We start from the raw sequence: 27719 nt of genomic DNA, 5'->3' as shown, positions 1-27719 counted from the left end.
TATATATATATATATATATATATATATATATATATATATATATATATATATATATATATATATATATATATGTATATATATATATATATATATATATATATATTGTTTAATCTAGTGTAATCTCTTTCTGGTTTCTTAAGACTACCAGCCCTAGATGTAACCCTGTGTACAGAACTAATCAGTCTAAATTTAAAGTACATATATTTGAGTTTGATTTAAACTACCTGTGTTGAATCCCACCTACTTTACTTCTCTTTAAACATTTGCCATTGTGTCCAAAGGCCTCCTTGAAGGGTCAAAATGAAATAAAGTATATGTTAAATGACCAGAAAGAAAATTCCATTCACTTCCATTAGTATTAGGTTGGTTGCGGAAATGGACAAAACCTGCGGAACTAAAGCCAAAGCTACCTGTCGAGCACGAGATCACAAGACATAAGTAAGAACATATGTTCATTATTTAGGCAGCATATACATCACATTAAAACGTGAGGACTAAAAGATACCATTGTGTGGGATTGTTAATAATCTCTGCCTGCATTATATCCCAAAGAAACAATGCCTTAAATTAACAAAGCTCATAGTTAACTTCAAACTGAATATTGGCCTTTTAAAAATGTGTACTAATACTCCAAAGACTAACTGCTTCTAGTTCAACAATGTCAAACTCCATTCATTCCAGGGAGGATGAGAGCAGGTTCGTGGGACACTTTAGAACTGACAGTGGAGCTTGAACTCGGGTGCTCTGGTACAAGGACAGTACCCACTGCACCGCCCCCCCTGATCCACCCACCAGTGCGAGTGCTCCTCCAGGGTCTTGACGGGCTCATGGACGTTGCGGACGTCCCAGAACTTGACCTTGCAGTCGTCGCCGCAGCTGGCCAGGTAGTACTGGCGGTTGGGGTTGAAGTCCAGGTCACGCACCAGCTGGCCATGGGCATTCTCTATACAGTAGATCTGACTGGAGAGGGATGGAGGGAGGAGAAGAGAGAGGTGATTAGCAAGAATAGAGATGACAGGAGGCATGGAGGGGAAGACGGATGAAAGAATTAGGATGGAGGTATAGGAATGAGAGGAAGCAGCCGGAGAGAGAAATGATAAGAGAGAGGTATGGAAGAAAAGGAGACAGACAAGGAGAGACACAGCGAGAGAGAAGGTGATATGACAGAACAACAAAAGGAGATAAGAGAGAGAAGATGATTCACAGGGTCCACACACGCCAGAACATTCCCAGGCTAAATCAAAACCTCCTCTGTGCCTGTCAGTGAAGGCCAGGCCCAATAAAAGAAGCACACACCGGCGGTGGTAAATTATAAAAGGCAAGCCTCATAACCGTGCAGCCTTGAGTTCCTGCTAGAGTGAAGTTAACAGAATGACATGACAGAGGAAGGGAGACGCTCACTTTCCATCTATCTGGCCGCCTCCTACACCTCGGCCACCTTTCATGTTCCATACATTTTCCTTCGCTCTCTTTATCTCCTCTCGTTAAATATAGACTTAAAAAAAGACTATTGCTTCCTTTAAAATACTTTTTTTAGCTGCTTCTCACTCTGACCTTTCAACCAATTGTTCTTTATGTCATTGCCATGGTTTCAAAAGCCAAATTCAGCTAAGGCACTGGTCATCAGTAAAGGTTACAGACCAAAATGGAGCTAAAAGGTGAGTGGATTTAATGTTGGGTGAGTAAATAAGCAGCTGTTTGAGCATACAGTCATTTATGACTGTATGCTCAAAGGACCTCTTGTGGTTGAAATAATTCATACTTTGACCAACATGCCAGATAATTTGTGCTTTAGCGCCACTGTCAATTTTAGAAGTTGAACTAAACGGATTTTCACTGATAGCCGCTCTGCACTGCGCTCACACGGCGGTAACCAGTGATAACACTACGGCCCCCCACTGTCAGTCCAGGCTAACACTGTCAGCTTGTTCAGCACTTGGTCATTGTTCAAGCTGCAAGCACCGCTAGCTGCAAGCACCGCTAGCTGCAAGCACCGCTAGCTGCAAGCACCGCTAGCTGCACGCACCGCTAGCTGCTAGTTGGGCCAAACACGGTAAACACGCCTCGCCTTAAATCGCAGAACGTTTGTGATCGATTGGCTGAATCGACACAAACAGTCTAAAGGTAGGTGATGTGAATGTAAAAGTTATCAACAACAATACATGTTGGTCCAACCTGTACGTTGTTATAAATCAACAAACTTCCAATCCACCATGATTTCTTGCACTGATCAGATTTCGATCATAATTTAATCAAACATACATTCAAATGATTCCATTTCCAGGTCCTTGTCATTTTTCATAGCTGAAGTTTATTGTTATAGATTAACAGCATCAGTTGGTGAGTTCAGTTTCTTAAAAGTTGTTTAGAAGTAATATTCATCACAGTAATGGTGACTTGTTTACTTACTTTACTGCCTTCCAACCTGGATTTGTCTTGTACAGTCAGACAAAATATATTTTTATATGCTTAAGCAGTCTATCTATATGCGTAATAATACCAACTTTACAGGTATATATGAATGGTTCTGTAGCTCCTTTAAATAATCAGTCTTTGTAGCCTTCTGATACAGTTTTCTAAATAAAAGAAGGGTTCAGCAAATCAACTGGGTGTCAGAGAATTGAAACTAATTTGAATAAACTGGCAATTAATTAGATCTAGAGCTTTGCCTCCGCCATAAATGCAACACGAGACTGCAGAAAATCAGCACTTGTTTTTCCGCCACCACTGTTACCACTCCAGGCTAGCCTAGCAAAGCTCGGCCTGGCATCGTGCTGTGCAGCAGAGTGGAAAGCCTCAGTGTTATGGCCCAGCTGGATGCCAACAGCAGCTAGCCAGCTAGCTAGTCACCCCCGCTGATCACGTTAGGCAATTAACATGCTAATTAAAAATCTCATTAAAATAAAGGAGGTATAAGAGAATGACCTCGGGCAGACCGCTGGGCTTCAATTAGGTCAAGTCAACTCGGGGACTGTGTGTGTGTGTGTGTGTGTGTGTGTGTGTGTGTGTGTGTGTGTGTGTGTGTGTGTGTGTGTGTGTGTGTGTGTGTGTGTGTGTGTGTGTGTGTGTGTGTGTGTGTGTGTGTGTGTGTGACCGTGGCGTTGGTGTCGGCATATGGAGCTTGACAATGTCAAATAACTTCCACTAGCTTCCACTGAAAACACACATTTTCTTTCGTGGAGCATAGATTGAGCCTCTATGTTCTAAATGACTAATCAAACACTAATGAGTGTGCATAAATCTGTATCAGGTTTGCACTTATTAACATGTATAAGCACTTTGGTTCCTGGTTATAAGGCTTTTGTTCAACATGTCATCTGGATATGTCCAGGTTTCCACTTATGAGCTGTGTCCTATTTCCTCTACTATTTCCCAATGAATTTAGTACATGAAGAAATACTAAATATTTGGTGGTGGTGTCACTGTATGTTTCTTTGCAGAGTGGTTCTAGAACTAACCCAGGCAGGGTTTCCAGTTGCAAGTTCATGTCAACCATATTAAAGCTAGGGTTGGAAATGTTAAAAAAAACTCTGAAAGGTAAAATAGATTGAACACAATTATTCTACCAAAAATAATCCAGCCCAGTGACGGCAACTCTTTTCTAATGAAGGTAGCTAGCAGCACTAGCTCTAAAAAGTGGCTAAATCTAGCAAGAAAGTTGCAAAGACAGTCCGTCCCTTCAGGCCTCCCTTCAAAGCCAAGCCCCCCAAATTATCATTATGAACGTAAAGCAATGAACATGGCTCCTAAAAACATGGATGTATAATGAGAACTGGATATTGGACCCCAAGATGGCGCCTATTCAGTAAGGAGATTGCTTCTCCTGGCGTGCGGCCCACTGAGTATGCGCAGCAGTGTTTCTGATAGAGTTCCCAATCATCCCATAGATGCATTTCTCGGCACGTGAAAAAAAAAATGCATACAGACAAATAGTCATAACTGATACTGTTTGCACTTTGAGGTGTCCTGTCAAAGGTTTTACGAACGCCTCTTTTACAATGGTGGTCAGTGGGGAGAATGCGCTTTGGGCCGGTTCCATATTGATGAAACACAAGCTTTTCTCAGAGCTTTTATATCTCCTCACGGCTCCTTTTTAAACTAGCGACATGCAAAACATTCAGGTAACGTTAGGAAGCTCCTTTTCAGACGCCACCGATTGTCTTCTTTGCCGGTTAAAATGACAAACGGCGCCAAGGCGTATTATGTCAGAGGTAGAAAATCAATGTTAGTGACGTTACTCATTCACAGTGTCTGTCTTGGGCCAAAGTCGATTTACGGGTCGTGCCATTTATGAGGACCGCTCAATTGATATCAATATAAAAAAATGTTATCCATATTTCTAAACTTATATGAAGCTGATAATTTATATTCAGTTTCATCTTCCTAAGCATTAATACTTATTTATTCATTACATTCATGGAACCTGATTTTTGTGCAGACAGGACCCCTACTAGAATGACTTGGAACATTTGGTGAACTCACTAAAAACTAAAATTTCATGTGGAATTTTGAGCCGGAGCGCATGATTTATTTACAGTGCTCGCTCTCTCCCCCCCCCCCCCTCCCCTCCCCCCCTCCCCTCCCCTCTTGTGTGTGACTCCGAGGTAAAAGGCGTGACCCCGGGCTGCAGGGTGGCTGGTGTTCAGCGTGGCCCGCCGTGGAATGGGACGCACCCGCCGCGTGAAAAAGGAAATGGAGCAGGAAATTGGGTTAGTTTTGCTCGTTCCCTCTCTGGTGTCTCTGAGCAATCCCCCTCCAAGCACGCACGCACGCACGCACGCACGCACGCACCCACACACACACAAACACACATACACACAAGCCCACACATACGCCCCCCCCCCCTGACCCGGCTAATAGCGGAGAGACCTGGGACTTTTTCGGATGTGTGCGAGTGTGTGTTTGTGTTTGTACGAGTGCAGAGGATTAGAGTTGTGGCCGGCCTAAGCCAACCAAACACACTCATTCTCAAGCCATCCAGCCAGCTCGGCAGAGAGTGTGTGAGTGTGGGTGATGGGGGGGTTGATGAGGGGACAGGGGACCTATTACACACACTGTTAGGCGCACACAGATAAAAACATTAAACTGGGAAAACATATAGCCTAAAATACTGTTATGTGTGTAAATACGGAGGGAGATTTAGGTGTGTAAGAGGCACGCTGCAAAGGTAAGACAGACAAGCACACATTTGGTCATCGCACACACACACACACACACACACACACACACACACATGCACAAACATACACACACACACAAACAAACACGCACAAACACACTTCTGGCTTGGCCCGGGTGATAAATCTCTGCTGAGGGGATCGACTGGAACACAGACGTTCACAGTCGCACACGTGCACGCACACACACACACACACACACACACACACACACAGACAAACACGTGCACGCACAAACACAAACACCCAGACAGAGACACACACACACACACACTGTTTCTATGACAACTGCTGTGGAAAGGGAGGGGGAGAAAAGAAAAATCGAAAGAGGAGAGCAATCATTTCATCGCTGATCAAAATTAAAGCCTGGCTTTGAGATGGAGCTGGCAGAGAAAGAAAGATGGGAAAAAGAGAGGCAGGTAAGGGGGAGGGAGAGAAGGGCTGAGGGAGGAGGAGAGAGGGGGGGGGGGGGGAGCAGCCTCAATGATTGGGTCGGATCTTGATGGTTAGCATGAAGTGCTCACAAAAGCTGATGAAAAACAAATCTAACAACTAAGTATGAATTTTCTAATAAATATTGTTTTATCCCCTTCACTTCATTTTGTTGTAACTAAAGAATAAATTCAGTACTCCAGGGGTGACGTATTTCCGTAGGCCTACATTGCATTGCACTGGTTCCCCCCATAACAAAAAGACAATGGGATTTCGCCATTAAATGATAGATTATTGCAGAAAATAACGTTTATGATTCCTAATGGTAATCTTTGCAAATGAACTTCAGTTCTATGTTTTTGGAAGTGCAAATACAATTACCAAAACTGCACCACGGTCATGTGACCTTACATAAGACTTCACTGAGAGATCCAAACATTGTCATAATTGCGCATCAGCTGACGTCTGGAGAGCCTTTGGAGCCATTTAACGACACAACCAAGTGACCTTTTATGGGTGTTTGTTGTCTGTCTCTTTGCCTCCAGTGGTTGCGTCTGTTAGGTTTATGTGTTGTGAGTAAGATGAGTAAGGGTTAGAATATCAGGGTAAGCCAATCAGAGGCAGAGAAGGGCGGGTTAGGTCTTCGCCATCAGAGGAACGAAATATTAAGTCCTACATGGATGAAGGTGTTTTTGTAGCACAATAGAAGGTATAGAAGACTGACTCAATGAGAAGCCTGCTTTTGTCTACCTCCGTCAGAAATCAAGTACCCACCATTTCATTATGAATTTCAAGTGGTAAACCAGCCACCATTAAACCATCACTGTAACCTGCATTTGAGGCGGGCGAGAACGGAGAGCTTGGCAGGCATAGCAACAGTAACTAAGAGGGGTGGCGGGCCCGGAATCCCGAATCTAAAATAGGTATTTTTGCTAATTTTTATTCTTTAATTTCAAGGTTTGCATAAGGTCATGAATGCAGCATTATGGGAGTCACAGTATCACGTCTAGCTCGTGTCTGCTGGGGAGGAGGGGAAGCACGTGAAAAGGTCATACGTGATCGATCTGACAGTCTCCGGGTTCAAAAGGTCACCCTTAAATCAACAACGGCATAAGGAACCCCGCTATTTAAAAAAAGAAAGAAGAAGAACAGCTGACATCTTTTGCATATTGGCTCTGCATTGGAATGTGATATACGATACTCCTAATGGGCAACTTTTTTTGCATAATGGCGGCCTATTTGAATACGTGAATAAAATATGATGGAAAGGGCTTTTTGAATAATGGTTTTACCTTGGGAAACCTATCATTATGGCACGCCAAAGCACCGCGACATCTGTTGAGCAGGTGGAGTGAAAAGGCTAGTTTTTTTGGGGGGTGGGGGGTCAGGAGGCGTGCAGTGTGATCAGGAGCCTCGCTCGTCTACCGGTGACGGGTTTTGATGCTTCTAACCTGGAATGTGACGGAGCGAACAGCGCCACTATCAATCATTCCACCTTCTTTTAAGCGCTCTCTCTCCCTCTCTTTTTCCCTCGTATGGGCTCATTGTGCTCCCCCTCTCCCCCTCTCTCCCTCTTGCTCACGAATGCACCAATACACACCACAGGGGGACGTGTAGAGCGTCCATGCTTCACTGCAGCACTGCACTGCTTTTCAGTATGCACCCTGGGGTGCATGGTATGGCCACAAGCGTGACAGCTATTACACAGCTGTGTGTGTGTGTGTGTGTGTGTGTGTGTGTGTGTGTGTGTGTGTGTGTGTGTGTGTTGCCCCTTCACTATGGAACTGTCGGTCCAAGGGGGAATTCAGGGGGAGAAGCGGTGGAAGGACATGTCCAGTGACAGGCTTGTCTCTCTCTCTTTCTCTCTCTCACTCACTCCCACACACACACTTGCACATGCACAGCTGTATGCCCAGTGGCTAGAACTCCAATATTATTCAAAGCCTCAAAGCACCCCAGTGTGTCGAGACAGACACACAGTTGGTTTTCCTAAAACTAACACAACAGTTTATTTTTCATCCTTTCTCGACATTTTGACAGGATTGTTACTGTGCATTGGCGTTCCCATGCTTGCATTTACAGTATAAACTGTGACCCCCGGTGCATCTGACCGGCATGGTTCCTCAACAATATCCCGATCTCAAACTCTTTCTTGTCGGCAGACAAAACCTTTTTGTTGTCAATGGGCTCCTAGTTGAAGAATATTTCTGAATGACAGGGGGTCTGCAACTGTCTCAAAGGCAAAAGTGTGCCACAGAACCAGGAAAAGAGTTTTTTGCGCTGCCTGTTCCCCTCGTCAAAATCAATGTTTTTTTTTTTCAATGGGTTTTTGGTATGAGATGCCTGTCTGGAAAGAGATTTTAATCGTTTTCTTCTACAACATATAATACATCTGTCAATACCACAGTCTTAAAAAAGGGCGGTTTCTAAAAAGCATCACGGCAACCCTTCAATTCAATTCAGTTTATTTTGTACAGCCCAATATCACAAATTACAAATTTGCCTCAGAGGGCTTTACAATCTGACCTTCCACCTTCACAGACTCGTTGTGGTACGTTTACAGCAGGGGTGTCAAACTCATGGCTGCCCTCAAAGGGCCGGTTGTAACTGTAACACTCTATAAATGTACTACTCCCCAACATATTGTTAAATAACCATCTTTGCATTTGATTATTGTTTATTCGAGTGTAAAAACAATGTACATGCATTTATATAAATGTAAAAATATATAAGCAAATTTCTCTAATATTGTAACACAAATCTATGTAATTTAATTAGATTTATTATAACCCACATTACTGAATCAAATATCAAATCCACATTATTACATTAACTTTGTTCAAAGCTTTTTTGTCACAGTTAAGACATAACTCAACAAATAATTGTGAGCTGCTAAGAACATGTGTGACAGATGTGGTCTGGACCAGTGGTTCTCAACTGGTCTGGGGCAGTGGTTCTCTTCATAATGGGAGAACTGGGGATGTTTTTTTAATACAAAGGCAATGCACAGACGCGTATGTGATTGACGCGTCATTTGTTTGCCAAGGAGATTATTTTCTTCCAATAATCCAAAAAGTTTGTTTATTCATTTATTGTTCATGACATCATTTTTCATAATCTCCACCAAGACATTATGTAGTCGTTTGTGTGTGTGCGTGCATGTGTGTGTGTTTCTTCGGTCCATCCACTGCTTCTCTTGTATACACAGGACCCATGAGCCTAATATTGGTTATGCTCATTTATGACTGTATGCTCAAAGGACCTCTTGTGGTTGAAATAATTCACACTTTGAAAACATTCTATTGACTGTTTCATACCGTCATTGACTGCTGACTCCACACTACTCTGAAGTAGCCGCAAGCAGTGTGCAAAATACGGGGGGTATCAGGGGTTCGAGACCTCTTGATTGACATTTGAGAGGGATCTGTAAAATTAGACATTATTTATCACTTACAATTGTCACTAAAATGTATTTTTCAAGCTAACTAATGCAGTGGCATTTCACACACTGGCCTCAAGTAATCAACAACTGCTTACGTTTGGGCTCTTGTTTTCCACTCAATTACAACTTGTTCCTCCCTTGATTTGCACTCAAAAGTAAGACATACGTATGTATGTATGTATGTATAACTATTGATTAGTCACACTAAACCAGGCGCGGACTACAATGGAGCACGCTAACATCTGACAGAGCTAATATGGCTAACAGAGCTAACATCTGATAGAGCTAATATGGATAACAGAGCTAACATCTAACGGGGCTAATAAGGCTAACAGAGCTAACATCTGACAGGGATCATACGGCTTACAGAGCTAACATCTGACGGGGATCATACGGCTTACAGAGCTAACATCTGACAGGGCTAATACGGCTAACAGAGCTAACATCTGACAGGGCTAATACGGCTAACAGAGCTAACATCTGACGGGGATCATACGGCTAACAGAGCTAACATCTGACGGGGCTAATACAGCTAACAGAGCTAACATCTGACAGGGATCATACGTCTAACAGAGCTAACATCTGACGGGGCTAATACAGCTAACAGAGCTAACATCTGACAGGGATCATACGTCTAACAGAGCTAACATCTGACGGGGCTAATACAGCTAACAGAGCTAACAGCTGACGGAACCAAACACAGTAGGACTGACAGTTTCTGTTAAGAGGAAGCTTTTAATGTTCAACAAGAAGCGTTGCACAGTGAAAAGCTGGTTCCCGCGTTTGTTGCTTCCAGACTAGATTGCTGCAACTCCTTATTATCAGGCTGCTCTAATAAATCTCTTAAGTCCCTCCAGTTGATCCAGAATGCTGCAGCTTGTGTACTCACAAAAACTAAGAAAAGAGATCACATTACTCCTGTATTAGCTGCTCTGCACTGGCTCCCTGTAAAATCAAGAATCACATTTAAAATTCTTCTCCTCACCTACAAAGCCTTGATTGGTGATGCACCATCATATCCTAAGGAGCTTGTAGTACCATATAGAGAGCTGCGCTCACTAAATGCCAGATCCTTCAGTTTTCATGTGTACAGATTGTAAAAGCCCTCAGAGGCAAATTTGTAATTTGTGATATTGGGCTATACAAAATAAACTGAATTGAACTGCAGTCTAGCTGCACGCACACAAACCTGAGTGCACCTTTCTAATTTGTATTTTGTCTCGATGCAACCCCAATTATTTGTCCCAACTGGAAGCTCTAATATTTCATCACTTCAATCACATCGATCTCCTGTAAAAGGAATCTGATTCATATTTAATCAATATCGTGTGATATTTTCCCATTTGTCACAGCCACCATATTCCTTCTACAATTGTCAACTTATTCCATGTATTTCTCATCAATGAAGCTCTCCAGAAATGATGCCAAGCAGCTTCTGACGCCTTGTGGCATAAGTGAAATATGACCTTTTATAACAGAAAAGACTGCCTAAAAATCATAACAGTGGCCCCTGTACGACAGGGATTAGGTTGCTGAATAATGTAAAAGCCAAAGTACAGTGACAAAGACAGGCTGAGAAGAAGTGAAAATGTGTCGGATCTTTTCCATTAAACACCGCTTTCTGTCCCCAATATCGGAGCGGAGTATTGAATAATTTACATAATGCTGCATATTACATCAGTACAAACTAGAACAGGATCCATATATATTTCATAAGCAGTGTTATCTTTGTATCTTTTTTTTTTTTTTAAGCACTGTGTATCTGGGAGACGGGGGTGCAGAAGACACCATGCTCCTCTCCAGGGTGTTAGATGACTAACTAAAGGCGGCTGCTACTGCTGGGCTGTTCTCCCTGTCCTTATTTCAGAGCAGGGCGGCCGTGATTGGGCTGGCAGACTGGGTGACGAGCCTTGGGAATGAAAGGGGGAGAGGAGAGGAGTAGAGAAGAGTGTGTTTTCTCTCTTCATGTGCGTGTGTGTGTGTGCGTGTGCGTGTGCGTGTGTGTATGCGTGCTTGTGCGCGGGTAAGAGGGGACACCTCAGAGGTCGTCTGAGGAGGCAGTGGAGTGTGCAGAGAAGCTGCCATCACACAGCTGCCACACCAACTGGACACACACACACACACACACACACACACACACACGCACACACAGATGCATGTGCACATGCGCACACTCACAAACACACGAGCAGGCCACATTTATGTGGAGAGGCATGAGCACACAACACACACACACACACAAACGCAAAAGCAGAAAGGTACACACAGCACATAGCAAACAGGGGCGAGCACGCGTGGTCACTTGTCACATGGGAGTCGCTCACTCAAACAGGCAAGTTCACCTCTCATTCACACTTGCAAGCTTTCCACTCGCAACCACTTCACACTTGCGCATGAACATGAACACGCACACACACACGCACACAAACACAAACGCACACCGTGCGCTTGGTTGCTGCCCGTTTTTTGTAAAACCTTTGGCTGAAGGAGTCAAGAAGGCCCAGGGATCCATTGGATTAATCGCTTCAATGGATAAATGACAAGAACAAACAACAGACCTATTATTTACAATCACAAGAAGCAATTTTTTTTATTTTACATTTAGCTCAGGTTTTTTGTCTTTTTTGGTCATCAAAATGGCGTTCAGCCCCAACCATCCAGACGAGTTAGCAAACTTTTACACAGTAAATTAAAACCGTTACCGGCATCAAAGTGTTTGGTTGTCAGAATCGATCCTCCAACAGCGGACACAAGTTCTACAGGATTCTGACAGAATCTTGGCTGCTTCCAAGCGACACGTGTTCTTAGTTTAACAAGAGACCGTGTTAAATGGTGACTTTTCAGCTGAATTGCAGCTCCCACTGGACTGGATTCCAGAGTGTGTTGGTCAGAAATTGTCAGACTACGAGGGATTTATTTAACCACCTTGGATGTACCCCTGTGTTCCTAGAAGAATTCACCTTAAATTAGCATTGGTGCCACTTGAGATATATATATATATATGACATGGAAAATACATCCATCTCTGTTATAATTTAGTTTTCTCTGGGATGGTGGGGGAGTAAATAGTCAGTAGCAATGATAACACCCTGCTTATTCAACATACACGATAAAAACTAAATACACTTTTTTTCTTTTTTCTTTTAATCATCAAATGTAATAAATAATTATATTTTCCTTACTATTTTCAAATACAGACATGGAATGATGATTGCTGGGAATTATGTAGGTCGATATTGTCCAATGTTGAGTCTCTTTTTAAAGATTTGATAAGACGAAGTGTGTGTGTGTGTGCGTGTGTGTGTGTGTGTGTGTGTGTGTGTGTGTGTGTGTGTGTGTGTGTGTGTGGGGGGGGGGTTCATAATAGGGTTCACCTGGCAGAGTGGGCTCTCGTGAACTAAGGCTGAGTCCGAGATGCTGCTGTTTGCTGCATGTCACCCCCCCCCTCTCCCTTTACATTCTCGAGCTGCACTGTCAAATAAAGGCAAAAGATTCCCCACAAAAGTCTGAAAATAACAGTGTGCACTGGGGCGCATGGTGCCTACCTTACCCCACCGGTCTGCTCAAACTGTCAGCTCATTTAAATCAGGCCTCAAAAAACTACTGTGTGCTGCGGCTTTCCAATACATTACATACAGCATTTATCTTTAATCCCTTGCTATTAAATTGTTTTTCGCTTTTAGTTTTAGTTTTCATTGTCTTTTAAATGTAATCTTAGTGTTTTCTTAACAGCTTGTGCCGAACATATCCAATATATTTCTCGGCCCCTGGAGAGCACTTTGAATGGCCTCGTGTCTGATTGGTGCTTTATAAATAAAATGACCTCGCCTCATCAAATTCAAAAGCTGTCTATGACCCTTGACAGACAGTGACCCATTAAGTCATTACAAAAATACAAATAAATAAATAAAAACCCAAAGGACTTCAGTTTGTACACAAAGTTGCTAAAGATACCAGCTGAATTTGAGGGGTAATGTGCATAAAACAATGCACACGGTATCTTTGAGTCCACTGTGATATCAGAGATGAGACTGTGGTCTCTGCTAACAAGCCCTGTGCTGCCGCCCCCTCCTTCCCTTTTGTGCCCCCGGCCAAATCAGTGCTGTTGCATCTTTCAAAATAGCACAGCGGGAGGAGAACGGACAAAATGGAGCGTGCAGGAACTCTACAATTTGTTGTGTGGCTGATGGGGAGTGATATCAATGATTCAACTATCCTACCGGGCCTGTGATCTTATAACTATATTCTTTCTCCTTCTCCATCTCCCCCCCCCACCCCCCCTCTCGATCTTTTCGACGGGTCGCCGTGATCATTGCGGTGGATAACGAGGCGATTCCCATTCCTCCTAGCAGAGCCCGAACGTACACACTCACTCATCACATACTTCAGAGATGCAGGGAACACAAACTGAGCGCGCACACACACACACACACGTACACACGTACACACGTAGCCAGAGGTTGTAAGGTGGGTAGCTGATAACCTGCAGTTACAAGGTTAATGGGTGGTAGTACACATGCTCCGTGTCAAGCAGGAACATTAGTGTTTCGCCACGTCGCACTTTATCATGTGCTGAGGAGAAGCGCACACTCCATTAGAGTCACGGAGAAACAAAACATATTGCAAAAGAGACAAGAGGGAATGTGCAGCATGGATTCGTTTTCTTTTTCTTTGTCTACTTATATTCAGTGTTGACATTTGGTATTCGTGAAATAAATGTGGTAAATATAGGTTTTTAATCAAGGAGCTCGTGATGGGATTTAATTGCTTCACTGTGGGTCACGTAGAGCATCGACTGCAAGCAACGCGATAAGATACCTCCACTCTGTCACAGTGGTTGTATACACACATATATATATATATATATATATATATATTTATGTACATGTATACATACGTGTGTATGTATGCATATATACATATGTGTATGCATATATACATATGTGTATATATATATATATATATATATATATATATATATATATATAAAAATGAAAGAGCAATTCAGTGGGGCTTTCATTAAACATATGCAACACACATGCAGAAGTGATTTGCAGTACATCTGCAGTACTTTCATTCAGCATGACGAGGCAAATGAAATGCATACTTCCGTGTACTGCACTGAACTATCTTGTAATTACGTGTAAACACCGGCTGAAATGATTAAGCCCTGAGAGTTTAACTCACACGACTCCACTATGACACGTTGAACAAGAGGTTCCCCTTACATGATGGCCATTTAAAGTATCAACATCAGGATTTACAGAAATGTCTCAGATTAGAAATATGAAAAGGTAAAACTACACTTCTGCAGGAAGTATTTGATATACTGTAATTTCAGAAACAAAGCGGAGAGAGCTGACCTCATGGTGCGAAGGTCCCATCCCCGTATGGCCGTGTCATTCGCTGTGGCGAGCTGGCTGCAGTTGTGGTGGGGGCTCCACTTGCCCGAGGTGAACTTCAGTTGACCTTTGCCCTCCAGGGTGGCGCTGCTGGAGACCTGCGGAGAGCCGGCAACACCTTCATTACCGCCTCTGAGCAGGGACCTGAGTTTCATCGAGATGTGTCTGTGACAGGTTGAGTGCGCTCAATCAGCATAATGGGGCTTTATTATGAGTCCTTTTCTCTGCAGGCAACACTCAGGACTACAATCATTCAGTGGGACTCGGTAGTAATATTTTGGGCAGATTAACTCCACACTGAAAACACGTCCACTCTAACTGACATAACGTCTTACCTTCTTTGCAGTCAATGTCTGGCTCAAAAGGTACTTTCGGTCTCAGTTTTTTTTTTAGACTTGATACAAATTCAAAGCTTAACTAATCAATAGATCTTATGTTAACAATTGGCTGTGTGCAATGTGAAAGGAGTTTTGTTAACCAAGGTCTTCCCATGGTGCAGTGCGCCTGCCGTGCGCTCCCCTCTTGGGCATCACGTATTATTTTAGATGGCCATAAAAGTTAAATATTCTCCAGTTTTCAGCGCGCAGAGGAACTTCTCGACAACGTCACACTCGGCAGCGAATCAACTGGAGGAAGAGGCGGGCTTTACTACTTTCCCCACTCCCTTTGACGCCGTTAGATGTGGAGGGGACAGAGTGAGTAGTAGCTTAATTTAATTTAGATGTAAACTGTAAATATCAAATTCATCCGCTTAAATCAGTTTTACAAAATATGAGAGGTCTTGGTTGGTCACAAAATCTTAATAATCAGTTTCTGGAAAGATATAATTTGACACTGTAATTACTTACTAAAAACTCCTAATAATTTCATTAATCGTGAGTGCGAGAGAGGAATTTCCACAGCAGGTTGCGCTCAGCGAGCCCGTCTTCACCTCTCTTCGTTGACTTGAACGTACCCCCTTTTGAAAGAAAGATGATCCGGTGTCTATCCTCTGTGCGGCCCGGTTTGACTCGCCGAGCTGCATTCCACGATATGGTAGTTTTTTGGTAGTTTATTTTTTTTACACAGATTAACTTTTATCCATAGCATAGCACCATCGCCAGCCGCGTTTTATTGTCTCACCTGTAGCTTACATAAAAATTCAATGTAATGACAATCCCTCTTCATAAGCAGAGCCCACACATATGTGTTAGTACAATCTGTTCTCAATACTGTGCCCAACAGCAGGACAGGACCTATACCAGAACCCCCCCCCACACACACACACACAGCATGCACCTGCTGCTCAGTCAGCAGACCTCTACTGACCCCTGGCTCTCCTTGGGCCCTAGCAGGGATCCATACACCAGATCGCTCAGAGTATCTTATGGATCAACTGTCCAGTCCAAGATGAGCCCGTTGAGGATTCAAGACCTGCGGGTGTCGAAAGCTGAATCAATCTCGCTGAGTTTAGGCCGTAAAGCGTTCACATTCATGGTAATTAATTTTAGACAGGAAAACAACAGTTCACCGACAACAATGTCCCTGGATCCAGAGTTTGGAGCAGTTTGGCCGAGAGGCAGCCAGGTTGGATTGACTGCCTCTCTTTTCAAGGCTTTTCAAACAAGACGACATGCTTGTCATTGGATATTTATCAAACCTGCATATACATCTCACGGGGCGGCGATGGAGGCAAAATTAATCAAAGTCACAACTCTGGAAGGACTTTGAATTCTAAGGCAATATCACTTCATCAAGCTGCTTTTTAACATGGAACGCAATTAATGCAGCTTCCCCTTAAAACGAGGATGCCTCTAACAAGCCTTAAAAGCAGCATCACACTGCTCCGCTCCGCCCCACCCTCCAAGCTCTCTGACTATCTGCAGGTTTTTTATTTTTTAATCCTCATCTTTCTCCCCTTCTACCATTTCTCTCTCTCTCTCTCTCTCTCCCCCCCGTCTCAGCCTGTTGGAGCAGGGATCATCGATCGGCCCGTCACCACACAGCTCCCTGGTACACTCTCATTATTTCAGCTATAGGACGGGGGGGGTGGGGGGGGCAGAGAGCAGTCAGGTCAGGAGAAAAGCATATAGGATAAAAAGAAGGAGAACAAAGAGGGTAAAAGAAGAAAAGAAAGGAAAAGAAGGGAAAAGAAAGGTGCTTAAGAAAGGTGGCAGATGAAAATCGGACGAGGAGACAAGCAGGGGTTCCTCAGTGGCCTTGATGTAAAATCCAATGACTTTTCCTTAGATCTTCATGGTTAAATTAGAGGCTTTTCTTTTTCCTCCTCATTTTTTATGTCGGTTTAGGGTTACTGAGCATACCGATCCACATCAGCCATGTTGCCACTTATTTGATTAAGGGTACGCTGAAATGGCAGCTAATATATCTGCCTCATAAACGCACAACAGGTCTGTCACTGGGTTACAAGGTCTCTGCCGCTGATGCACTGCCTACTCAACCCCCGAAAAACAACCTCATTTGAGAAATGTAGGGGGAGCTCTGTATTAAGTAAGTAAATTACAGTTGAGCTGGTAGCAACCAATCACAAAATATTAAAATGCCGTTAGGCGGTTACCAGAACTAACGACACAACTACATCAACTAAGAGCTTGGGCAACACGTTGCCGCCGACGTGCCGAAGATGTAGCCGTCCACGCCCGGGACGGGTCTCAGCTTCCTCCTCAAGCTCTATTTTCCCTTCTTTACACATTCTACTGCTTGGATGAAGAATGAAACAAACCGGGAAGAACACTCTGTTCAAATGTTTTACAAAGTCACCCATTTGCTAAAATTCGCTGATCGTCCCCGATGTTCTCCAGAGAATTGATCAGGTTGCCCGACACTCCAGGATCAGTCGGCAAGCCTGGAGGAGGACTCTCTCTCTCTCTCCGCGGCTACCATGGTGGTGCACCAGCAGAGCCTGAGCTCCGTGCATCCCAGGTTCCCAGCTTTATTAAAGCACTAACCAAATTAGGGCCCCTAACAAGGCGGTGCACACAACACTCGGGGACGCGTTCATTCAGGACGCAAGCGCCACTAATGCAGAGCTATCTGTCAAATCTCAATGCGTTTGTACAGAAGATGTTCTCGGCTCAATTCCGCCAGCGATTCTAATTGATGAGCCGCGCACACACGCGGGCACACACAAATCTTCCTTTAAACAATGCACACTGGTGAGCTTATGTACATGATCCTCTCTTATATATGCGTACACACACACACACACACACACACACACTAATCTAGGCCAGGCCCTTGAGAGAGGGAGAGAGAGATACACGTCCACACTGCAGCTGGACACGTCTTGAGATGAACACATCACCCTCTGACAGATAGAGGGAACGGGAGAGAAGAGAGTGGGATGAAAGGAGGGAGGGAGCGAGCAAGGCAAGGGAGGGAGGGAAGGAACTTAGCATTCTCATCAGCACCAGAGGAATTTGTCTTGGCTGCCAAGCTCTTCCTCCTCTTTTTCATTCCCTTTCTCCTCATCAAGCCTGCTCTCTCCTTATCCATACCCCCCCCCCTCTTTCTCCCTCCTAATCTCCAACTGAAAGATGGAGATTAGTAGGGAGTCCTCCATTGCTCCCTCTTTGTCCGTCCTCCCTTTTCTCATTATGCTGCTCTCTCACCATTACTTTCCACCGTCTCTCCTTCTCCCTCGGTACAGGATTTAATTTGCTGTGCTGTCCGGTGCTGTTGTCGGAGGACAGCATCAGCAAAGCCCCCGCCACCACCGCCCACCATGCCTCCACGGTCCTTCTCGACCTCACACCGGGGTCAAAGCGCAAGGGAGAAACACAAGTATGGGCTCAATTTAGCATTGTTCCCCTAAGGTTTTTTAAGTGTCCACTAGGTAGCGCTGTTTATCCTTGTGGGGTTTTCTGAGTGCGTAGCAGCACCGCCCATATGTAGCCATTTTTAGCAAGGATTGGACAAAGCAGGTCGCCGCCGGCAGCCAGATGTGCAAAGACCCCCCCATCCTAAAATGCACTAAATTGGAATGATTGATGAATAGTTAAAATAATATCAATCAATCATGACATAATTACAAACAATCAAATAATCATCATGAAGGTAAATTCCAGTATGGAGAACCAATAATAATGCAAGAGGCACTTGACTCCAGGTATCCAGAACAGGTTGCCCCCCCCTCCACTATGTGCAAAGATGTTTGTAAAATTCATGAACGTGTGCGTCAACTATGTATTGTGGGTTCTTAAAGATGCATATAGTACATAGGTAGCCTGAAGGGTTAGCACATCGTAGTACATGAAACGCACTGTAAAAAGCAGCGAGAAAACTTTTTCCCAACAGAGCTGGAAACTGCCAACACTCGACACAGAGAGAACAGCGCTAGCTTGCAGCTAACACTCATATGCGCTGGGTGGAGCAGGAACAAGCTGTTGCTCTGGAGGCCATTTCTGAAGGAACAGAGAGGGGAAAGCAGCAGACCTTTCAGGCGTCCTGGAACACGAGGAACCTCTCCACAGTTCAGTGCTCACACTGTGCATCGATTCCAACGGCCTGGAAGTCTCATATGAACAGCGCCACCTGGTGAACGGTTGATATCACTGCATTTTATGGAACTAAATGGGCACGATGTTGTTTAACGACACCAAATGGGTTGACGCTTGGATCGGTGTGAATGAATGATCAATAATCAATAATCAATTCATTGAGAACGGTGTGAGTGAGAGATCTGCGAGCGTTTATCAGAGCGACTAGAGATATTTCAAAGGGTCAGCTGACTGAGATCAAACAAAGACACACACACACACACACACACACACACACATTTGGATCTATTAGATGGGTGACCTGGTGCCCTTTATTTGAATCCCTCAACGAGCGCATGAATTACAAATGAGCCATTTATATTCTTCTTTGCTCGTGGCCTCTGAATGGAACACACAAAAGCATGGGCTGACACACCACTACTCTATTACTTATTGCTCTCTCTCTCACACACACACACACACACACACACACACACACACACACACACACACCATTATCTTGAGTCTTTAAATACATAATGGGCATTTTAATTGCAAAGCCGGTGTGTTGGAGACAGGGAGTTCACAGCGAAGAGCCTCTTCCCCTTGCATTAGGGAGAACACAACTACAGGTTACATGTCGATCCATTCATTTGTACTCTTTTTAAAAAGGCCATTACTGTGCATTTCTGCATAATAGGAATAAGACAGAAAGGAGAGGGAATGCATCGTAAAATGTGTTCAAAAACAGCCTATGTTAGGCCTTTTCCTGTTTCCTGTCCAATGTTTCTACATTGCCTCCACGACGACTCTCCTATTTTAGTACATGGGATAGTGGTGCACATGGGATAGTGGTCAAAATGAGTATTAAAAACAAACACATCAACAAACAACATTTTAAAAAGTCTCTCGTTTTCACTGATGGAAAAAAAAGTTACTGAGAAAAGTTATCCTGGGAAAACTTTTTCCCCCTTGTTACCTCGATGGAATGTTTTTTAAAGAACCTAAAAAGATTATTCTGGCAAAACTTTTATGACATTTTTATGTCAAAAACACCAGAGAAAAAACTACTTAAATCAGATTGTAAAATATTATTCACCAGAATATATTTTCCCCCAAACTTTGCTCTTAGGGGAATCTCAAATTAAACTAGTTGGGAAAATGACAGCATCACATTGTTTTCAACCTAAAAAACCCAACAAGATCTGTCCTCCCTACACATGATATTAATACTCCACCCAACACTATTCTGAATGAAGGTGTACAGAAGGTGTCTGTGTTTGACCAATCAGCAGCGTTCAGCCCTATAACTCCTGAACTTGTAGAAGACAGCATACCCCCCCCTCCCCCTCCAAAAAAAGAAAATATTGCAGGGGAACTAAATTGAGTTATTCTGGTTGAAACGAAGCTTAAGTCCCTGAGCTCCTTTAAACGCTTCTTGGAACAGCACTGATAGCAGCATATTAATGCCTCGGTTTTGGAATGAGACGTTCAACTACCATATACGTGTATATATTACAGTGTCCACACATTTGGCCATGCAGTGGGGCTCTCCTGCATTTTATGTAAAACACAATGTGTGACACCAGTCAATGAACTGTAAACAAAATGTATCCAGCGAATGACTTACTTATTGAACAAGACTAAGACTATCACTGTTGGAGAGACTTGACCAGAATAATATGGAAGTGGCCACATCTTATAAACCCAGATACTGTATGTGTGTGTGTGTGTGTGTGTGTGTGTGTGTGTGTGTGTGTGTGTGTGTGTGTGTGTGTGTGTGTGTGTGTGTGTGTGTGTGTGTGTGTGAGAGAATGAATAGTGGACACTCTTTTGTCGCAGAGAGGATGTGCGCGCCTGATAACACCAAGACGATGTGGTGGTTATCAAATAATGAGTTAGCTATTGTGTGATAATGGTGTGCGTGCCTGTATATGTACTGTGGCTTACAGTGTGTGTGTGTGTGTGTGTGTGTGTGTCTTACCGTGGCCTGTGTGGAGCTCTCCTGCAGGTCCCAGAGTAGTGCATGGTTATCAGCCAATGAAATCACACGCTTGCCATCCCCCATGGGCTCCCACAGCACGCTGTAAACACACACACACACACACACACACACACACACACACACACACACACACACACAAAGTCAATTAGAATACAGATGTTGGTCAAACATGCATAAAGGCTCATCCACACATGCTGCAGACTGGAGCGAATGGAGCTAGTTGGTCAGATTTCACATGTTAATACAGCCCCTTGTGCAATGCCACAGTTAAATTGATTTTTTAGAAACATGCAGGTGTGTGAATGCATGTATTCTGCATTTCAGTGTCAACAAGGACAACATCTTGCACATTATACAGGTTTGTATCAACAAATGTTAAGGTTGCTATTTTTTTCTTTTGGTGATGAAATTCCATGACGAAAGACCCAAACCATGAAATTGTTGGTCGGTCTCTAATAATACCTTCTGACTTCCCTCCCCTGTCTGTGACACAGACAGCGCTCAGTCATGTTCTAAAACGGCGAGGCACTCTAGCTGTGAGCTAAAGTCCCTCATCACCTAACACGAAGAAATGCATTTGTTGGGGCCTATTTGAAGCAGAGGATGAATCCACATGTTGCGTTCCAGTGAGTGCTTCTGTCAGACGGTGTATGTGGGATTTAGTCAGAATAACCTACAGCGTGTGTTTGTGATGGTGATGAAACATGTCACTCAGTAGTTATGGACCACAAAAGAGCTCTACGGCTGTGTTATCCACACAATACCTTTTTATTAGGGCTGCATCGACCTGACTTTTCTCAGTTCCGATACCGATACCTGGGCTTTAGGTATCGGCCGAGTACTGATCCAATACCAGTGCTTCATTATTTATCTGTATCTCCTCACTGTGTGCAGGATGTACAGACAATAATTCATTATTTTATGTGCAGGGCAACATCAGGCTTGACTTAAAGATTGCTTTCCAAATTTTGTAGAACAAAATGTAACAAATACATTTATAGATACAAATATACAGACTTTTAATGTATTAAAATAATGGAATCCAATACGAGATCGGACTTGAGTTTGATTAAGTCAGTACTAGACCAATATACGATATCAGTATCAGTATGGTGAGATTGGTTGACAATAATCAAACAAGACTAACGGATTTTAAGTAAGTGGTCTTAAAGAGACAGGTGCTAAAACAAAGTGTTTCAGACAGAGGCTGAATACAGATACATTTAGATGGACAGTGGGAGAACAACTCTGTGTGTTGGAAAATGAGCATGATGTGCATGATGTGTGTTAAGACCGCCTATGTTATAAAACTCAATATTTCCCCATTTTCCCCAGTTATTTGTGTGTGTGCAGTTTGTCATGTTACACGTTACATGACAAACTGTGTAAAAAACACACTCCCTCAAAAGAGTGTGATGACGGCGCCTGGAGCATGTTTAACCTGCCGCTAACCATTATTTGCTCAAAACAGTGAGAATAGCATACAACCGAGTCCTGCACGTTTAGCACAGAGCACTTATTGGCGAATCCAGCAGCCCAATTCTGTCAAACTAGGTGTGAAAGAAGTGGTAGCTCTTACTGCATACTTAGCTTTGATTCCTCCCTGCATTCTACTTCGTGCAGAGTATCGATTCCTCGCGGCATGCTTGTTGGAGCTGTGATTCTCCACTGCGCTCTGCTTAAAATATGTATTTTGTCCCCGAGCCACAGGGGACCGAACCAGACCTGACACACTGGAGCCTAAACTGTTGCTTTATACTTCCCTTGGCGTTGTTTTGATCACTCTTATTCATTTTCCGTTTGTTCTCCCCAGTTTGGATAGGCCTAACAGCTCTGCAATGTCGGCAGAAACACAACTAGACGGGATAAGAAAGAGGATACAACCCAAGTGAGAAAGCTGTGCTTTTAAGTCTGAGTCCTGTCGGCTTTAAAAGCAATATGTCAGTGCAGTCAGAGACCCGGCAATAAGTTAAACATAACCTCGGTCTGGGAAAGCTGCTATATGCTTGTTAAGGGGTTTGACTTAAAAAAAAGGGTCTAATCTGGGTTAAAGGATGTAAAATGTCACAGAGGTGCAGACGTGGTCTGGCTGAAGGTTTGGATGTCTGAGCCCATCACTGCTGTAAAGCCGATGTCACCGGTTTAAGAAATGACGGCGTTTATTTAAGAGGTTCTGTCCATTAGACGACTCTATTCCCTCAGACTCATTTGTCAACTTGAAGCAGCGGCAGTAGCAGAAGCAACAATGCCCGGTGTTTGACGGAGAGCGTGTGTTATAGAAGTGGAGAGTGTTCGCGGGAGATAAAAGAAAATGACGGAGCAAGGGAGGGGAGTTTAAAGTCTGCCTTTTGGATTTAATCCAAATTTCAAATATGCACAGTCCCATTAGAAAAAGGTGGAGTGGAGCGATGGAGAGGGAGAGAGGGGTGGTGTTTATAAGGGCTGTAAATTCATTACTGCCCTCCTGTGGAGCAGGAAGTCATGGGCAACACACACACACACACACTTTGTCGCTGAAGAGAACAATTGTATAGAAGTCTATGCTTCATGTGTTAAAGCTGCATTCTCTCTCCTGACCACCAGGGGGCGACTCCTCTGGTTGTATAGAAGTCTATGCTTCATGTGTTAAAGCTGCATTCTCTCTACTGACCACCAGGGGGTGACTCCTCTGGTTGTATAGAAGTCTATGCTTCATGTGTTAAAGCTGCACTCTCTCTTCTGACTACCAGGGGGCGACTCCTCTGGTTGTATAGAAGTCTATGCTTCATGTGTTAAAGCTGCATTCTCTCGACTGACCACCAGGGGGCGACTCCTCTGGTTGTATAGAAGTCTATGCTTCATGTGTTAAAGCTGCACTCTCTCTTCTGACCACCAGGGGGCGACTCCTCTGGTTGTATAGAAGTCTATATAAAATGACTCTACTTCTCTCTTGATTTATTCCCTCAGTAAACATTGTAAACATGAGTTTATGGTCTCAATCTCTAGTTTCAAGTCTTCTTCAATACAGCATGATGTTCATTGAGTCAAATAGACTATAAGGTAGAGTATAGTTTAGGATGGGGCTACTATGATTGACAGGTCGCTGCCGGAGACGTATACAGCGACTCTTCATCGGATGAGAAAAAACAACATTGCGACGGACAAACCAATGGGTGACGTCACTATGACGACGCCCACTTCTTGTATACAGTATATGGTTTTGGCTGACTCGGCTATTAAGCCAGGGAAAGGCCACTCAAGGCTGCAGCAGCCACGGGGAGGATATGGAACCCAACACCGACTAGTGGAACCTTTGAATCAGTCTGCTGTAATGAAAGTCAGAGTGGACGGTTGTTGTTTGATGCTGTTGGCGACGACAACCCAGAGCGCAAATTGTGTGTGCCTTACTCCGCATTAACATTTTCTTCCTCACAGAGATGTGTGCTGGAGACAGATTTTAGCTCAAATTACCTAAAAAAATAACATGATGCAAAATGAAACCGTCAGATCATCAGCATATTAGCTCACATACTGCTAGGAAATTAATTTAATAGTTTTAATAACTACAGTTGAGAAAATGTAAACGACAAGATAAAAAAATAAATGACTATTTTTTATGAACAGATTCTGAAACTGTTCACAACGGGACAAGATTTTGGTATGTGGAGCGTTCTGGTTCCCGTTTGAGGGACGCATAGTTTTGACCCTTTCTCGTTTGAGTGAGTTTTGGTTGCATGCAATGGAGAGCAAAATATGTGGAAAGCTTCGGCTGAAATGTCGAAACCCACCGGCAAATGTCTGACCATGATTTTACTTTTTATTCGCTTGCAATCGGGCTACTTGTGAAGCAACTCCATTTCCCCATCTCAAGTTACTAATCGGACAATTGACCAGCTCATCAAATAGGAAGTCCGCTAGCTACACCGGATCCCCAGAAACATTGGTTGTTACCCCAAGAGATTATGTTGTCGGACCAATAGCTGGTGGGTTCTGAGATTTCGAAATGCGTAACCCCCCAAAGAAAGTTAACTTTATTTATGTCGTTGTGTACAATCATACCATGTCCACATGCACAAGGTCGCAAAATTCAACCTCTGCGTTTAACACAGCCTCAGCATTTGGAGATGTGAGCTACTGTAAAGCCTCTCGGAAACAACTTCAATGTCTCGCTCAAGGACACTTCCACAGTGTGGAGGAGCCGGGGATCGAACATCCAAGCCAATCTAATTGTTTTAACTTGTGAGCACCAGCCTTTGGTCCCCATCAGGTTACTGTCCCCACAATGTGATTAATACGAGTACACACACACACACACACACACACACACTGGAGCTCCCAGAAGCGTGGAGACACGCGCACAAACGTTACCAACACATAAATCAGCACACCGTAGGACCAATTAAAATGCACTCACCACTTTGAGATTTACACCCTGCATGCTTCCCTATAGTATCAATTAATTCACACAAGGGAGAGGGGAAGAGGGAGAGGCAGTGCAGGTATACAGTATCTCATATTGCCTTCCTCTCTTATTAAAGAATACAAGTTCTGTGCATTTGACCTTGAGCTCTGCAACAAGCTGGCACACCGGCTACTGGAATGGTATGTAAATAGTGTTGGGGAGAGCTGTGGAGGTTTTACAGCCCCATATATCTATGTCTGGGACGCAGAGGCACTCCTCTCGCTCTTTGTCTCTCGCTATGGCTCTCGCTCCTTAGATTGGTACCCCTCTTTGCATCCATACGAGTTTAATCCCAGCGCCTTACCACGCAAAGCCAACAGCCAACACAAACAGAGTGGGTCTGTCCTCCTTCTGAGTGAGGTTTTAGCACGGATACAGGGACACCAGGGGCGGAGTGACGGAGTGCGTGTTTTTGTGAGCTTTTAGTTTAGTTGTTCAGAAGGTATTTTTGTGCCATTAGGCTTGTACTGCATTGAGTCACAAGAGTGGCATAATACAATAATACATCTGTAAAAGAATAAGAAGAGAAATGTGGAAAAATAGTAGGTAAAAAAAGTAAAGTAAATAACAAAAAGTGAAATTGTGAAAATAAAAGAATAAATAAATGTGGAAATATACAGACAAATAAGAATTTCTTATATACCGTAATTACTGCGTAACTCTGGTAATGTGAGGTACCTCTTTTCCCGAGGTACCTCACATTCCTTATAAGGAAAATCAATAAAATAGCTTTAGGCTATACACCAGTTTACCTCAGACAGACTGACAGACAATAGGAACCTGCCTGCAAGGATCTAGTGGAACCTGTTTCTATAGAAAAGTGCTGCCTGTAAGAATATATATGAAATATTCTCAGGAAGTATTTTTTCTGACTTTTGTGTTGGGTATTCCTCACGCAACCACTGTGTTTTAAGCAGACTTCCCTTCTGGTAGTTAAGATGGCACATTACACTATGAAAGTACAAGGTTGCATTGAATTGGAAGCGCCTGAATTATTTTTGGACCTGGATCTGCTGGCCCTGGTGGAAAAAAACACCTAAACTGCAAACTGCATCATTGTCTTTAATATAAGATGTGGTTGAAATAGCTGGATCGCAAAGGCCCCTGTAATCCACTGATAGCCAGACCCCCCCCCCCCACCCCCCCCCCCCTCCCCCCGCCCCCGACCACACACACACACACACACACACCTCCTACCCCCTCCTGTCACTTTAGGAAATCAACCTTGTTGCCTTTTGCGCTTTACCATTTCCTCCTAGGGCCCTGATTGGCTCAAATGGCTCCACGGGAATCGATTTGCTCAACACAATCGAAACCAAGTGAGAGAAGGAGAAGGAGGACAAGGAGGAGAAGAAGAAGAAGAAGAAGGTGCACACACAAGCAAACCAAAAAACAGATTTTCACCTCGCTTTGTTTAGTTTTTTCTGGTTGCATTTTGCCAATATTTCCATTCAGAGCACGCCTCACAACAGGACTGAGGCTCAAATGTTTGCCCACCCAAACAATGAGGGGATTTGGAGGAAGGAGAGTGTATTGTTGGCGGGAGTGGAGGGACGCCATGGCTACTGGGTAACACACACGAGGAAGGACGCAGGTAACGAGCGGGCAGACACGCTACGGCAGAGGCAAACACACGGATTGTTGAACAAATGCGCGCGCACACACACACACACACACACACACACACACACACACACACACACACTGCCAGTATTATCAGAATGAGTGGGGATAAGTGTATGCGTGTGCTTGTGTGTCATACAGATGGAGGAGGTAGGCAGCAGACAAAAGCCATCCATCTAGGGGAGCCAATAGTGAACAGCATAGGCTACAGGCTCCACAGCACCGAATGCACCCTCCCTCCATGCGCACACTCGCAAGCACGCACACACACACACACACACACACACACACACACACACACACACACACACGCACACGCACACATGCACACAGTGTGCTGCCCTTGTGAGGGTTACAGCTCTGAGGGTGTTAAGATGGTGTAGCCCACAGCCATCAATCTTTACCCAGCAGCATTGCTTGACCTGCCCTCTGACACACACACACACACACACACACACACACACACAGTTGAACGCAATCTCTCTCATCCTTCTTTTACAGTATGCTCGTCTTTGCGAGCTTCTCTCCATTTTTCTCTTTCCTCCCTTCCTCACTCCCTCTCCCTCTTTATCTCAGACCCCCCCCCCCCCCCCCGGCCCCCGCAGACACCTGCTATGGAATGCATCACGCTAACTGATTGGCGCTTCTAAAAATGATAGCAATCACGAAGCAGCCGACGAGCAGCCGACAAAAAAAAGGTCTCTGACCATTGATTTTTT

General features: G+C 43.9%; 1 protein-coding gene across 1 annotated transcript in view; it reads right to left on the bottom strand.

The window, feature by feature from the left end:
• eipr1 (EARP complex and GARP complex interacting protein 1) overlaps positions 1 to 27719 on the bottom strand; it is a 48682-nt gene that overhangs the window by 7725 nt on the left and 13238 nt on the right. Inside the window, exons 5-7 of the mRNA XM_034525511.1 lie at positions 20916 to 21015; positions 14415 to 14551; positions 793 to 960 (exon numbers count right to left, since the gene is read on the bottom strand). Coding sequence (XP_034381402.1) covers positions 793 to 960; positions 14415 to 14551; positions 20916 to 21015 — 405 coding nt within the window. The remainder of the gene's footprint in view (positions 1 to 792; positions 961 to 14414; positions 14552 to 20915; positions 21016 to 27719) is intronic.

Source organism: Cyclopterus lumpus, chromosome 22 (assembly GCF_009769545.1).
Source record: "Cyclopterus lumpus isolate fCycLum1 chromosome 22, fCycLum1.pri, whole genome shotgun sequence".
Taxonomy (NCBI): domain Eukaryota; kingdom Metazoa; phylum Chordata; class Actinopteri; order Perciformes; family Cyclopteridae; genus Cyclopterus; species Cyclopterus lumpus.
The sequence above is the reverse complement of the archived record's forward strand: the minus strand, read 5'-3'. Positions and strand labels throughout refer to the sequence as shown.